At 36.1% G+C, this 15,629-nt stretch overlaps 1 protein-coding gene across 1 annotated transcript in view; it reads right to left on the reverse strand.

Moving 5' to 3' along the window:
- LOC150084769 (GDP-D-glucose phosphorylase 1) overlaps window positions 1-15,629 on the reverse strand; it is a 118,532-nt gene that overhangs the window by 47,964 nt on the left and 54,939 nt on the right. Inside the window, exons 5-6 of the mRNA XM_090376351.1 lie at window positions 15,061-15,168; window positions 6,820-6,870 (exon numbers count right to left, since the gene is read on the reverse strand). Of these exons, the coding sequence (XP_090232477.1) occupies window positions 6,820-6,870; window positions 15,061-15,168 (159 nt within the window). The remainder of the gene's footprint in view (window positions 1-6,819; window positions 6,871-15,060; window positions 15,169-15,629) is intronic.

Genomic DNA, 15,629 nt, shown 5'->3' on the forward strand with positions numbered 1-15,629 from the left:
AGACTATTCTGTAAAGTGATACAATAAAATTCAGCTTTAATTAGTATTGTTCACATTTAATTAATTCATCATGAATACTCATATTACACTCTCCTCTCAACACAAAAAGGTTTTTAGGTCCCAACTACTTTCCTTTAGATGTTCTTAAATCTGTGCTAGATTCAATTCTTGTTCTGTGTTGCCCTTTGGTATCTTTCCTTATGCAAAGAAATCTGTCCATATCCAGCTAAGTAACTAAGAGAGGGGGAATAACAAACATTTGGCATTCACTTTTAGTTCTTTCTAAAGTAACGGAGAGGTCATTCTTCTATTAACCTGTACCAGGCACATATATATATAAAAAAAAAAAAAGAGGCAGTAAGCACACTGATGAAAAAATTTCGCCAATCAGATTTTTTTTGGGATAAATGAAATAGCTAAAAATGAACTGCCTCAGCAAAAATTATTTTTTCCATAGCGGTTCACTGGCCACCTTGACCCTATCTTTTGCTTTCTTAGCTACTGATTTTTCATAATCATCCTCTGCCAGCCTAACCATTTCTGAAGTACTGCTATATACCGATTGATAGCTGTTGTAGGCCTTCAGTATACTTTCCATCACTCTGTAACTTACCCATGCCATCTTTTTTCTGCTCTACTAAACTGGCCAGCTTATTATTCAACCATCTCAGCATCTTGTGTCATATATTTTCTTAATGGTGTATATATATAAACATTTGTGATTTCTGTGACTATTGCTTTATACAGAGCTGCCAACTCTTGATTTTCAAAAAGCTGGAGTTCAGGTAACTGTAAGCAGAAGGAAAACACAAGACTTTTTTAAAATCCACACTACACTATAAATTAAACTTCACTGAAAACATATACAATATATACATTTTATATCAAAATATAGCCACAGGATTGCTTACCATTATAGTAATCAAGCATTACCTTAATTAGGATTTCTGTCTGTGGATGTTTATTTGAATTATCTGTTAGACATCAACTGATTATGATTTCTTCAAGAAAGAAACTGCTGCAAGCCTTGTCCTCTTCAGAAATGCCGAGTTCTGTGTTTTAAAAGTTTTCTTTATAACAATAGCGCTGCTGTTTAGACTTGAGTGTCAAGAGTATTTCCAAAACTTTACCAGAAGAAGCTCTGAAGTCACTTATTTTCTGACCTTTCAATACTCTCTCACACTCAGCATTGCTATGAGAAACTACTAAAATGCTAAGCATGACTTGGAATTTATCCAACCAAGCACCATCTTTATCTTCAATGATACTGAGAAGTAACTGGAAACTTTGTGTGCTTTTTTTTTTTTATTTATTTATTACAGTAGTGTCAAAAATCCGAACGAGCCAGCATTTTTTTTTTATTTATTTATTTATTACAGTAGTGTCAAAAATCCGAACGAGCCAGCATTTTTTTTTTTATGGTGTCGTAAAATAATTGCAGTAAGCTCCAATTATTGTTGTGTTTGCAAACCGAATTTTGATTCTATTAAATGGCAATTCTAGTAAGCAAAAATTGGAGGAATATTATCCCACAGGCTGTAAAAATGAAGATAAAACTTGCACTTTTATTACCTTACCAATTAACAAAATTAAATGAGAGAAAATAGGAAGAATATAATCAATAGTTTAGCAAAATAAAAATAAAGTTACGCTTACGTACATAGCTTAATTAATATACATACAGTATTAACTAAACATAACACTTTGTAATCTGTTATTCAACAGACTTTGTAATCTGATATTTCACACACCTTGTAATCTGATATGGTTTACCAACGATTTTATTCCGAATGTCAAGAAGTATCATGAATGAGAAGGCAAAATGGGCAAGGTTTTGCTTATCCTAGACAACGTGCCATTACATCCTTCAATAGAAGCATTAAATAAAATAGACACTGGATTTGAGGTCATGTTCCTTCCATAAAACGTTGCCACACTTCTCCAACTGATGGACCAGGGAGTCGTCGAAAAGTTGAAGCGAAGCTACAAAAAATAAGTCTTGAGTCGTTTACTTTTAGTAGAAAGCAACGAAGAAAGCATCATAGTTCCTACGTGTTAGCTGACACGTAGGAATCATTCACTGTGCAGAATTCAAAAATTGCTCGGAAAAAATTGTGGCCTATTGCAGAAAAAACTGTAGGAGATGGTCATCTTATTTCAGTCAATCCTTGGGTTTGAAGATTGAGATGAATGTGATACAAAGGTGTGGATGGAAAATGATATTGATGCTGCGGGGTTTCCTGTTTTAAATGAAAACAAAATTGTGAATGTAAAAGAAACTGGAGCTCCTGAAAATGATACAGACAAAGATGGCGACGATGAAGAAAATGACATCAACACTGGGTCTATATGCATTTGTGCAGTCTCTAGCACAGCATGCATTTGCTGTGCTAGAGACTGCAATGGCTTGGTACAAGCAACAAAGTGAATGCTGTCCAACTCAACTACTCTTGCTGAAAAGAGTGAGAGAGCAAAGAAACGAAGTTCGAAAATGGTGCAACAAAAATAAGCAATTCTTTTTTGCTGCACCTTATACATATCTTATTGTAGCTGAAAGTTCCATTTGTTTTGTTATCTATGAATAAAAATACGTAAGTACAACCCAGTGATTTTATTTCTAAACTTACTAAAACTTTTTCTTTTTTTTTGTTTCCAAACAGTATTTTTGATAAGTTCAAAAATCCAAACAAATCGGAAGTCCAAACTACCCGCGATCCCAATTAATTTGAATTATCAATGCTCTACTGTATTTAACTTTTAGTTTTTTTATTAATCTTTACTGCTTTCTAAATTGAGAGAAGGTATCACCCTTTAGGCTGTTATCGTATGCATTTGTTGGAAACAAAAAACCTGCCGAAAAAAGTCTGCTTTTTTTATCGTTAACTGAAGAATTAAGGAAAACTGTCAGGTGTTTATTATATATTCATTAATAAAAATAAAAGAAATTCACATGATTTTTAAAAATAATTCTAATGTAGTTTTATTATTTTTTTTTGTGAAAAGAAAAAGATGGAGGAAACTATGTTACTACATAGTACAGTGATCACAGTGTAACAGCTTAAACTGCCCCATAGGCACCCAACCAAAAATTAAAACACGTGCCTTAACATTTAACAACAGCAATTGACTGCTCTCACTCTAAAATCATCCAACTTATAAAACTCTGCAATCATGCCCCACTAATAGTTCCTGTACTGTCCGCCCTATAATGCTATCAGAGAGCATGGGTGATTATCAGTTCAGGAATATTCCTGGTCCTAGTACCTTCCCTAATATGCTGCTACAAAAACCATCTACTTCACTTAAAAACTGTTAACCATGGTGATTTTCAATATCACTTTCTCCACTCAATAATGGGCAAAGTGAAATCACCCAACAAGGTATTGCCACTTGTTTGCCATTATATTTGCACGTAGAGGCTCTCATCATACTCTTCACAATATTCTTGTTTGTAGCATACCTCCACTCATTTTACCTTAACTTCCAACTATCTCCCACAGATTCTATCCTGGCATGCCTATGTACTGAATCTGGGAAAGATCTTGTCATGTGCAAGCTGTTGTTGATAAGAAACATGATCCCCCATCCCACCATCACCACCCCTTCTATCTTACCTATCCTTCCTAAGCATAACACAGTGGACTTCATTATCCCTTATTTCTGGATGACATCGTTATTGTTATTTGGTTTTTAGGAGCATTAGCAACTAAGGCCATATTGCTCCGGGATATGCAGTAGTCATTCCCTGACCTTCCGCATCCTCCGTATTTGGTGGTGACGGGCTCAAACTCCAGTCTAATCAAGAAGCATGTGCTACGCACTGCTGCTCCTTCCCACCTGGCTATGGAGGCGCCTTGGATGACATCAAGTTTCTGTTAGCCCTATATGTTAATGCTAGTTTAACATTTAACATTTAACATATAATAGTGAATTGGAACTTCCTAACCAGAAGTTCCAATTCACTCATTTTATTGACAACAGTCTGGCATTATTGTAGATAAAGTTAAAATAAACTGTACTGGTATTTTTTATGACTTTAACATGCCCCTTTAAGTTATTTTAAGTTGATCCCTAGCATTAGGTTCTATTTCATTTAAATTTTTATGCTTCAGAAATTCATGGCATTTCTGAGTGTACTTTTAGTGGTAATTCTAAAAATTCAAACCACTTTTTACCTATTCACATACAGCTTTTTTAAAAACAGTAAGAATTTCTTCCTTAGATATACATTTCATAACACATAATTAGCATACTATTTCCTTTGTGACTATCAGGTACAGATGGGCTCAGATATGTTTAAACATGTTGAGACCTGTAATTAAGGCAGCTGTATAAACCTGCAAACTGTTTCTTCTGTATTCAGGTGCTTTTTGGTACAGTCATGCTAACTATTAACTACTTCTAACATGATTTTTGTATTCTGTGTCACTGACAATGGCAACTTGTGGTTTTGTGAACAACAATCCAAGTATATTTTGTTACATTTGCAGTAAACAAAAGGCAAGATATAACTTCATTTGTGAAAAACATATATGTTGCATATTTCGGAATTAAATTAGATGACCAAGATAAAAGTTTGCTTCCCCCATAAAGCGTTCCATACATGGATGGAGGGCTTGCAATTGTGGGGGAAAAAAGACATTTGCCATTCCCATGGTATAGAGGGAATCTTAGGATCATATTAATGACTGCTACTTCTGTCAATGTAGCTGGTTATGGCGTGAAGAATAAGAGCACTCTATACCCAACAACAGTACTTCAATTGTAAGGCCAGTACCCCATGGACCTGAACTGCCAGAAGCAGCTCCACCAACTGTTCTTGAACATACGTCATCAGATCCTGAATCTGACATTAGTGATCTAGAGGATAATATAAACTGTTGTAATGAAGAAATTGACAACAGTGGATCACATCTGTTTATACAAAGTAATCTGACAATCTTAGGAGAAAGCCCAAAGTGTTTGTGCAGCTTTAAGGTGAAAATTGAAATCCCAGAATCTTCTGACCCCAAGGAGTGGTTTTTTCATGGTATGAATATCATGAAAAAGAACTGGTTCCCCAATTTTCCAAAGGCTCAAATGGTATATTGCAACAACATTCCTGCAGTTATGAACTTCTCTGGAATTTTCTACCAACCAGAATGGAGCTATTAAGGTGGGTCTCCAGATTTCTGACCCCTGTGCAAAAACGATTCAAAGTCGATGTTGTGAATAGAATTTAGAACTTTATGGAAGGGATCCTGAAACTTTCATCTCCAGAACTGTTACTGGTGATGAAACATGGGTTCATCACTGATCCCAAGACCATGCAAGAATCAATGCAATGGAAGTACAAGGGTTTTCCCCACCCAAAAAAAAAATTTGGACACAGCCCTCAGCTAGGTAGATTATGGCCATCATTTTTTGGGATGCTGAGGGAATTTTGTACATTCACTACTTGGACACAAGCAGACAGTCACTGGGTGTCACATGCATCCCTACTGTACAACCTAAGGGACATCATACAGGAAAAATGCCATGGTAAACTTTCCAGAGGTGTGCTGCTTCAGGACAATGCATCAGTGCACAGGTCACATGCTATTACTGTGGGAGACTGTGACTTTAGAGAACTTAACCTTACAATTCAGATCTGGCCCCAGTGACTATTTCCTGTTTCAATACCTCAAGAAAAACGAACGTGGACGTTGCTTTGCTGATGATAATGAACTGAATTCTGCTGTTTCTGTATTCTTTAATGGACAGGGAAAAAAAAGAATTTTATTTGTTTAGTATTTCTTCATTGCCAACAAAATGAAACAAGTGTATTGAAGTTCAGAGAAGTTACACTGAAAATTAAAAAATATTTTTGTCTATCTCATTTCCTTCATAGGTAGGTAGATAATTTATTGAATGCCCCTCATAATTTTGAATAATTATTTTTTTGGATTCTTTAAAGTTTTTAGGGTGTTAACCTGTAATTTATGACAGTAGAGTTTTCAATAAAATTTCTTTATTTTTCCTGTCTAATTATGTCTTGAAAATAGAGCCCAAAGAGGTTCCAAAATATTGACTACTGTATGCTTTGATAAATTTAGTTTGTGGAATTTGTTTTGGCATAACCTGTAAATTTCATTAAATTAATTAGTTATGCATGATTTACATAAATTTATGTGCTCAATGAATTATGCATTAAAAATTTAATCTGCTCTGATGCATGTCTTTCACACACATATCAGTAAATAAACTTATTTTTTGTCACATTATGAGTTTTTCTTTTATTTTGTAGTCCAGTGTTTCGATTATCCACAAACTTATTTCCCAGTCACCCTGAACAGTCTAATGTAATGTACCTGGAGTATACAGTAATAACCTTTGTAAGCCAGTATACTCTGTGATATGGAATGTTTAAATAAGTGTTAATACAATTAATCATCAGCTTCAACCATCCTGATGGTTAGAAGATTTCTTAGCATAGCAGAACAAATATTGAGTGAATTTTATTACAATAAATGCTTACACAGTAGTTAATATTTTTTGATTTTAAAAATATGGCATAAATCTTTATATGCTTCAAAATTATAGTGAAATAATTACTACAACTGTATAACAAATTACTGTCTAGAAAAAGTATACATTAGCATATTCCGAGATGCATTAAGAGTATGTGTTGTAGTTTCAGATTAACGTTCAATAAATATACTAAGAACAAGCATGATGAGAATGTCATATTACCAAAGTATATTATTGCCTGCTGTAAAGATATAATATGAAATTCACTCTGTGAAAAGTACTTTCCATAAATGTTTCAAAATATTTGAAAGTAACAAATATTTAATTTACCTCACAATTTGGTTCACTATCCCAATCTGTTGGCATTGGTCTGAACAGAATCTATAAAAAATAATTATATCAAAAATGTATAGAGTTCTCAATTTAGTAATAATATTTTTTTTATTTACAATTTATATAAAATCAAACTAAATTTTGGTATACTAAAATCATATTACTCTCTGTGTTATTGTAGGCTGACTTTCACCCAATGAAAAGAATGCAGATAGAACTCTGACATGGGAGTCATACGGTAACAGAGCACTGTGCTTGGCAGTTATAAACTTAACATATTTAATAAATTATTCCAATATACAGATTAGCCTTACTATTCAATCGGTGCATATAATAACAGAAAGACCATGATATCAAACATTTACAAATGACAGAACATGTACATTAAATTATTACAGAAAAATTCCAAATAAAACCATTCAAATACTCATTATAGACAAACTGATGATTAAAAGAGTATGAGTATGTAATGGCTGAATAAATCCAATGAAATTGAAAAATTCTCTTCAGTATTCATTATTTATGACCATCCATTGCATTACTCCCTTCTGCTATATATTAGTGGTGATTTCTGTTTTGGTACTGTAATGAATACTCATTAACCATTATTGGTTCCACTCTGGGAAGTGATTAAACAACAGATAACCAATGGTAGATCAATATCACCGAAAAAAGAAGATGAAAAAAATATCTATTCTGCCCTATGCAGAATTAATGTAAGTTTCCCCCTTTTATAATAACCACAAACAATAAATGTTACCAGAACATATAGTATTTTTGTACCATATATGGGCTGAGGACTGAATTTGTAGTATCACTACAAACTCTGGATCCATCCCTATGAGATTTCTGAACAAGCCTTTTCATGTTCTTCAAAACCACAAAAACCAAAGAGCTAGTACCATATGAAAAAAAAAAAAAAAAAACAGGAAAACAATTTGATAACAAGTGCATATTTGCCAACTTTTGGCTTTCAAAAGTTGGCAAAATTGACATTTGAAAATTTTTCAAATTTTCAAATGTCAATGTATATCATTGACAAGACACTACACGCTGGGAATCAGGTATTGGTAAGCAGGAGGGAAACAGGAACACGGGTTTTTGGGCCAAAACAGGCAAAAAAAAAAAAAAAAAAAAGTAGATTTCTGGAGGAGGAAAAAAAAAAGTAGATTTCTGGAGGAAAAAAAAAGGAGTGCTTCCCAAAAAAATAAATTTTGAAAAAGTAGGAGGGTTTAAAATACACACTGCACTACTAGAAATTAAATTTCACTGGCAAATACATTTTATATTAAAATATAGCCAAGGGATGTTTACCAGCATATTAAATTATTAAAATGCCAAACATGATTTGGGATAACCTGTTATATTTCAAACTTCCTTGTGCACTTCTCAAGGACCACTGCACCACCAATTCATCCTTCTTTCATAATAGCATATAGTAAGTTCTCACACCGAAACTAACAGAACCGATGCTGCAAAACATATGTTTCTTTAACTTTCACAACACAAAGTACAGGAAACTTGTCCAAAAAAATTTCAAATTTAAGAATGATGCACTGACAACTGATGAAATTTGTGCTACCTTGGCATTTATAAGAACAATTTTTCAATGGAAACTTGTGTACCATGTAGTCATGGTGCACAAGTATAGATTCATGAAGTCATTCCATAAAGTACTCCCTCACTAAGCACCAATAATAACATTAGTCCACAAAGAGCATTGTCCATTGATTACCACTCTCTGTGGTAATCAATTGACAAATATAAAGTACTGCATATGGGAAGCAGTAACCCCAGAGTAACGTATCAACTGTGTGGTACTACACTGACAGTGCTGGAGAATGAAAAGGACCTGGGGGGAATTGTGTAGGCAGATATGGTTTTCTGAGCAGTGCAGACGGTCTGCAAAAGAGTAGCATGTAGTGTCTTGTCAATGATATACCAGAATTTTTCTAGCAGGGATAAGGAGGTGATTATTCCCTTGTATAAGGCAATGGTCAGGCCACACCTCGAGTACTGTATACAGGTCTGAAGGCCTCATTTTAGGAAGGATGTAGAGCTGCTGGAGCGAGTGCAGAGAAGAGCAACAAGATTAGTGAATGGAACAAAGGGTTGCTCTTAGGATAAAAGGCTTAAATTTTTCAAATTACAGTGTCTGGAGACTAGGCACCTACGAGGTGATCTGATTAAGGTGTATAAAGCCTTGAATGGTTTGAGCATGCTCAATGCTGATGGTATTCTTCCTCTTGCTCAGAATAATCACCTGAGAGGGCATAAATTCAAATTGAGGAAAGACAGATGTAGGATAGATGTGCGGAAGTTTGCCTTTAGCCAGCGGGTAGTTGGTTGGTGGAACAGACTTCCATCCTTTGTTGTGGAAGTTGATAGCCTAAATAAATTTAAGGCTGAGCTGGACAGGTATTTGAAACGAAAGGAGGGGTGAAATGGGAGCGTTTTTTTTGGCTGATGCTCCATAAGCTTGCTTTCTTGCATCATCATGTGCCTCTACTAATGCTAAAGTACAGGTCAATGTTGAAAAAAAGTCACAAGTTAGGGTTGAATGCGATTCTGCCCAGAAATGATCAATTCGGCCCTGGAGAGATTGTGCAAGGCTCAAGGGGTAGAATTTTTTTCAGCCTGGTCTGTGCTTGTTGACAGGAGAGACTGCTTCTACAGGGATGGGATACACTTAAATAGAAAGGGTGCAAGAATATTTGCTGATGCTATTGAGGCAATGTTAGGTAGGTCAGAAAACTGCTAGCTTGGGGGGATACACAAACTAAAAAGGTTAACAGTGGCCGCAGGCAGAGGCAAAATTAATTCTTGCACTGCTTCTATTAGAATGAGTGGCAGCCTGGAAAGCAAGGTAATGGAGATTTCCAGGAATGCTGGGAGTCATAGTGGAACAAGTAAATACATGGGCTGTCTTAAGGTAACTGAATAGGAACAGGTGCATGTATACTTGCATGTACAGCAATGCTAGGAGTATAGTTAAATTTGATGAGCTTGTGCTAGTCAAGACATCAAAGGCAGATATTGTTGGGATATCAGAGAGGTGCTGTCACACAGATAAAGCAGTGCAGAATTGGAATTTGAGGAGTAAAATGTGCACAGGAAGGATAGACAAGACAGGAAGGGAGGAGGGGTTATGCTGTTAGTTAAGAAACAACATCTAAGGAAGTGCATCCAATTGATGTTGGTGGTTGAGTCTGTTTGGTTTGAAATAAGCACAGGAAAGGAAAAATGAGAGTAGGTGTGTGTGTGTGTTATAGGCCTAATGAATATGATGAGTATAATGAGCAATTGTGCAGAGAAATAGAGTGGGCCAGTAAATCAGAATGTCTTTTAATGGGTGATTTTAACTTTCCAGATATTGACTGGAACTTGTGGATTGGTCGCTCACACACTAGCAAGAATTTTGTGGATTTATTGGATGACTGTTTTCTACAGCAACATGTTCGAGAGGCAACCAGAGGGAGTAATACTCTTGATCTCATTATCAGCAATGATTATTCATGCATTAAGAATTTGCAGATAAAGGAACCACTGGGTGACAGCGATCACTATGTACTGATGTGGGAATTACTTAAAGATATAACTACCATCACGGCTGAAGGGAAGGGCTTTTGCTTTCGTAAAGGTGACTACAGAGGTTTCAGACAGTTTTTAAATTCTGTACAGTGGGATCAATTGATGTGTTACCAACGTTGAATTCTAAACTGGAAGCCTTCGGGGAATAAATTTTGGAGGCTACTAGGCTTTTCATCCCAACTAAGAAATATTGTTCAAGGTTTAGGCCTAAATGGATGTCAGATGAATTAATGAGGCTTGTGGCAGAGAAGAAGAATGTATGGGATGCATATAAAGTATCAGGTGACACAGAAGCCTGTGGCAGGTATAAACTAGTCTGTAATCAAGTCACAAAGGAGGTTAGGCAGGCAAAGGCAGATTACGAGAAATCGTTGGCAAAAGATGCAAAGAAAAACAGCAAAGAGTTCTTTACTTATGTAAACTCTAGAAGGAAAGGTATGAATCCGATTGGACCACTTAACATAGATGGGTTGACTATTGATGATCATGCTCAGGCAGCTGATAAATTGAATGAGAATTTTGCATCTATATTCACACATGAGGAGTTATTCAATGAGGGGAGTGCCAGCAGGTTATCAAATGCTAACAGGGAGCTAAGTGATTTTGTAATAACTGAGAGCAAAGTGTAGGAGAAATTGATGAAGTTAAACATAAGGAAGGCAACTGGGGTTGTTGGAATCTTTCCAGTTATATTAAAGGAAGTAAGCAAACCCTTAGCCATAATTATGAGAGCTTCCTTGGACTCAGGGAAGTCCCCATGGACTGAAGGTGTGCAAATGTATCACCAATTCACAAAGGGATTTAAAAGGTGAAACAAGTACAGACCTGTTAGTTTAATTTGTATTCCAGGGAAAATAATGCAATCACTGGTTAAAGCACTGCAGGATCATCTAGACAAGACTGCAATAATAGTTAAGACACAGCATGGGTTTGTTAAAGGGAGGTCTTGTTTGACCATTTGATTGGATACTATGATGTGGTCACAAAGGAACTGAATGCCAAAAATAATTTTCATATCATATACTTGCATTTCAGGAATGCTTTTGATATTGTTGCACATGGAAATCTGCTACACAAATTGGAGCTCTATGGCATTAAGGGTAAGTTGCTACAATGGATAAAGAGATGGTTGAGTGGGAGACGACAGAGTGGTAATCAATGGACACTGCTCTTCGTGGACAAATGTTATTAGTTGAGTTCCCCAGGGTTTGGTGTTGGGCCCATTGTTGTTTTGTATATTTATCAATGATATCGATGAAGGTATATCAGGTTTAATATCCAAGTTTGTAGATGATACAAAGGTTGGCAGGGTTGTTAACAACAATCAAGACAGTATGCTACTCCAGCTGGATCTAGATAAGTTGGGAAAATGGGCTGAGAAGTGGCAACTGACATTTACCATTGACAAATGCAAAGTACTGCATATGGATAGCAGTAACCAAAGATAAATGTACCAGCTGTGTGGAACTACACTCAGGGAAGTGGAAAGTGAAAAAGACTTGGGGGTAATTGTGCAGTCAAATATGAAGTTTATTGAGCAGTGCAGATGGGCTTCCTGGGCAGATCACGGTCTTGTCAGTAATATATAGAAACTTTGCTAGCAGGGACAGGGAGATGATTATCCCGTTATACAAGGCAATGGTCAGGCCACACCTAGGGTACTGTGTTCAGGTCTGCAGGCCTCATTTTATTACGGATGTAGAGTTGCTAGAACGAGTACAAAGAAGGGCAACAAGATTGGTGAGGGGAACAAAGGGGTGCTCTTACCAAGAAAGGCTTAAATTCTGCAAATTGCAGCACCTGAAGATTAGGCACCTACGAGGTGATCTGATTGAGGTGTATAAGGCCTTGAATGGGTTGAGCAAGCTGAATGGATTCTTCCTCTTGCTCAGACTAAGAACCTGAGAGGGCATAAATTCAAATTGAGGAAAGATAGTTGTAGAATAGATGTGTGTAAATTTGCCTTTAGCCAGTGGGTAGTTGATTGGTGGAACAGGCTTCCATCTTTTGTTATGGAAGCTAATTGCCTAAATAAATTTAAAGCTGAGTTGGACAGGCATTTGGAACGAATGGAGGGGTGAAGTGGGAGGGTTTTTTTTTGGCTGATGCTGCGTAAGCTTGTTTTCTTGCATCGTATGCCGCTACTAATGCTACTCAAGCTGCAATTACAGCCTTGCAACAATCTGGCATAGAGTTAATCAACTTCTGGACATACAGTTGCCCAATTTCGTGGTATCACACACTTACAATGCTCTCCTGCAGCTGAATCTTACTTGTTGGCTTCTTCTGAGCAATTTTATATGACATTATGTACCAGAAATTTTCAATAGGGTTCAGATCTGGACTGTTGCCGGACCAGTCCAACACTGTAATGCCAGCATTTCTGAGGTATGACTGCACCTTAAGGAAAAAAACAAGGGAAAACATTGGTGTCAGTATGTTTTTAAGCCTTGTGAGCCAAGAAGACAAACTCATCATTAAATCTAAATAGCATAAAACTTACTAATTTTGCTGTGTGGCAAGGTGCTGAGTCATGTTGAAAAATGCAGTTTTGGACGTCTGTGTGGTGATCCCTAATAACGGGTTTCAGGCACTCCTTCAAGGTAGCAATGTAGGTTTCTGCATTCACCGTTTTATGCATCCCCAGACCATCTGAACAGCAGGAAACTTTACAGTGTGTTATGCAGTCAGGATGGTATGCCTCCAATTTTCTTTTTCTGACATATCGCTTCCCATCCAAGCCATGCAAGGCTGAATTTCAATTAGTCAGAAAAGATGCTCTTTTGTCCATGAAACATACGCCTCATGTTTCATGGACAAAAGAGCTTAATTTCGTTTGTTTGGTGTTTCGTGTTTCATGAAACTCCACACAGATGTTCATTGCTCTTTTGTCCATGAAACATGAGTTTCAGCCCAAGAAAGTCACTTCTTCCTCATTTGTTCGGTCAACAAAGGCTTCTTCTTGGGCCGATTGGCATGCATACCAAATTCCAAAAGCCATCTTTGGATAGTTTGTGCACTTGTTTCAACACTAGAGGCCATCTCAAAGTCCAATTTTAGATCAGGAGCACTAGCATGGCGATTATGAACGAATGGTGGTTTCAAATATCAATCTTGGGAAGGCATAACCACTTTCTTATGGCCTGATCCAGGTCTTCTTTTCCATCGCCAGTTTTTTCACGTTTTAATTTCAGCATCCGGGATACTGTTGACTGGTGGCAGCCTATTTTATCAGCGATACAGAGAGTAGTAGAAAGCCCTTCCTGGTACAGAGCAACAGCTACACTTTTTTTTCTTGATATCAACTGAACATATGGAGCAATGCTTATACCTCTGCAAAACAGGATGCTAATGAGCGTGTATACCCTTCCAATGCTGTATTTATAGAAATGGCTGATGCAATACCTTGAAATTACTGTCTGATGCATGATGCAATAGAAGTGTTATCTGACTCAATATCTCTGCTTTGCGACAAACAAAATGACTGTAATCAAACAATATCTTATACATTTCACTACAAATGTTACTTCTTTTTAAGGTGATGCAGTTTTTTTTGTCCGTCACTGTAAATACACAAATCAAAGGAAATATGTGCTGTCCTCATATGAACACTTTCAGGAGTAACCTGTAGATCTACGTTTTTCATGTGCCAACTCTGGGAGTAAGTATACAGTTCTACAATCTAAGGGCTGCTTCAAACAGTGTATCCATTAATGTACGAAATATTCTTGAAATGTTTCGAGTACACGTTGCTATCTCTTATCTGTGTTTTCACATAATTGTAGACAATTTATAATAGATGGCAGCACGAAAACACCTTTGAAAATTACAGAAGGATATTGCACCCGTTGACTTCGTTTGTTTTGATTTGGGGCTTACAAAAGTTGAAACTAAAGAATTTTTTTGTAATCCAGATTCAGAAGTTAATAAAACTGTTCCAAGTAGATATAAATAGATGTAAAAGATACTGATGGATCAAAAAAAAAAAAAAAAAAAACGAACAGGTTTTATTTACATTTTTTAAATTCTGATTTTAAAGTTTTATTTGTGTTGATCAACTAATAAGGTTCTACTAAAAGTAATATAAAAACAATATTAGATTGATGATCATTGAAGAAAAGTGATTCTTTTCAGTTTTCAGTTTCACGCTATGGGACTATATCTGGACTATTACAGTTATATCTATAGCACTGCTACAGTTGCAAGATGCCTCCGTAGCCGGGTGGGCAGGAGCAGCAGTGCGTAGCACATGCTTCTTGATTAGACCGGGGTTTGAGCCTGTGACCACCAAATACGGAGGATGCAGAAAGGTCAGGAATGACTATCACATATCCCCGGAGCAATATGGCCTTAGTTGCTAATGTTCCTAAAAACCAAATAACAAACAAACAGCTACAGTTGCAGTTATAGCTTTAATATTCTTAAGGATGCTACCATGCCCAGCACCAGCTCAAAAATGAACCACTGCTTCTGGATATGGTGACATCTTTGAGAGGAATTATGGGGGTTGGGGGGGGATTTTTTTTATTTTAGCATTAATAAGATTGAAATATTTCCTGCACTTGTGTCACTGTCCTCACAAGAATTACAAAATCACATTGACAGAGTAAAATGAGGTGAATATAAGATAAAAATAACCCTATTAACCTCTTCTTCTTTAATCTTCAAGAAATTGAAAAGGGTCTTATCAAATGGCATAGCAATACTTGAAACACTTTGAGGTCTTCTCCTTTCTATGGCTCTTCTTGTATTTAACTGAAATGACACAAATTCTAAGATAAAGGATATATTATTCTAAGACAGAAAAATTTCAAAACTTTATTTATTTAGTATATAATATTCCTCATTATCTGCAAGCACAAAAAAAAAAAAAAAAAAAATGTATAATTTTTTTAATACAAAAGTAAAAAAGTCTGTATAAAGATATCTACTAAATATACAATTTCATAGACAGAAATCAATAAGGTCTGCTATGTTGTCATCCTTTAATTTTTGTAGCATAGGTACTTGGGGCATCATTTTGGTAATCAAATGATATATCCTTTTACATCCTTTTCCAATTTCTTAACAGGGAGTATGGGAAGAGGAGGATATTTCTCTCACATGCCCCTATATAAAAACTGGAAACTGATTCAATTTGCCTGTGTGGTTTCAGCATTCAAATGATATTTATATTATATCCCTTTCCAGTTCATTAACAGCAAAATACGAGGGGA

Source organism: Mastigoproctus giganteus, chromosome 6 (genome assembly GCF_048544385.1).
Source record: "Mastigoproctus giganteus isolate SK-2022 chromosome 6, ASM4854438v1, whole genome shotgun sequence".
In the NCBI taxonomy this organism is placed as follows: Eukaryota; Metazoa; Arthropoda; class Arachnida; order Uropygi; family Thelyphonidae; genus Mastigoproctus; species Mastigoproctus giganteus.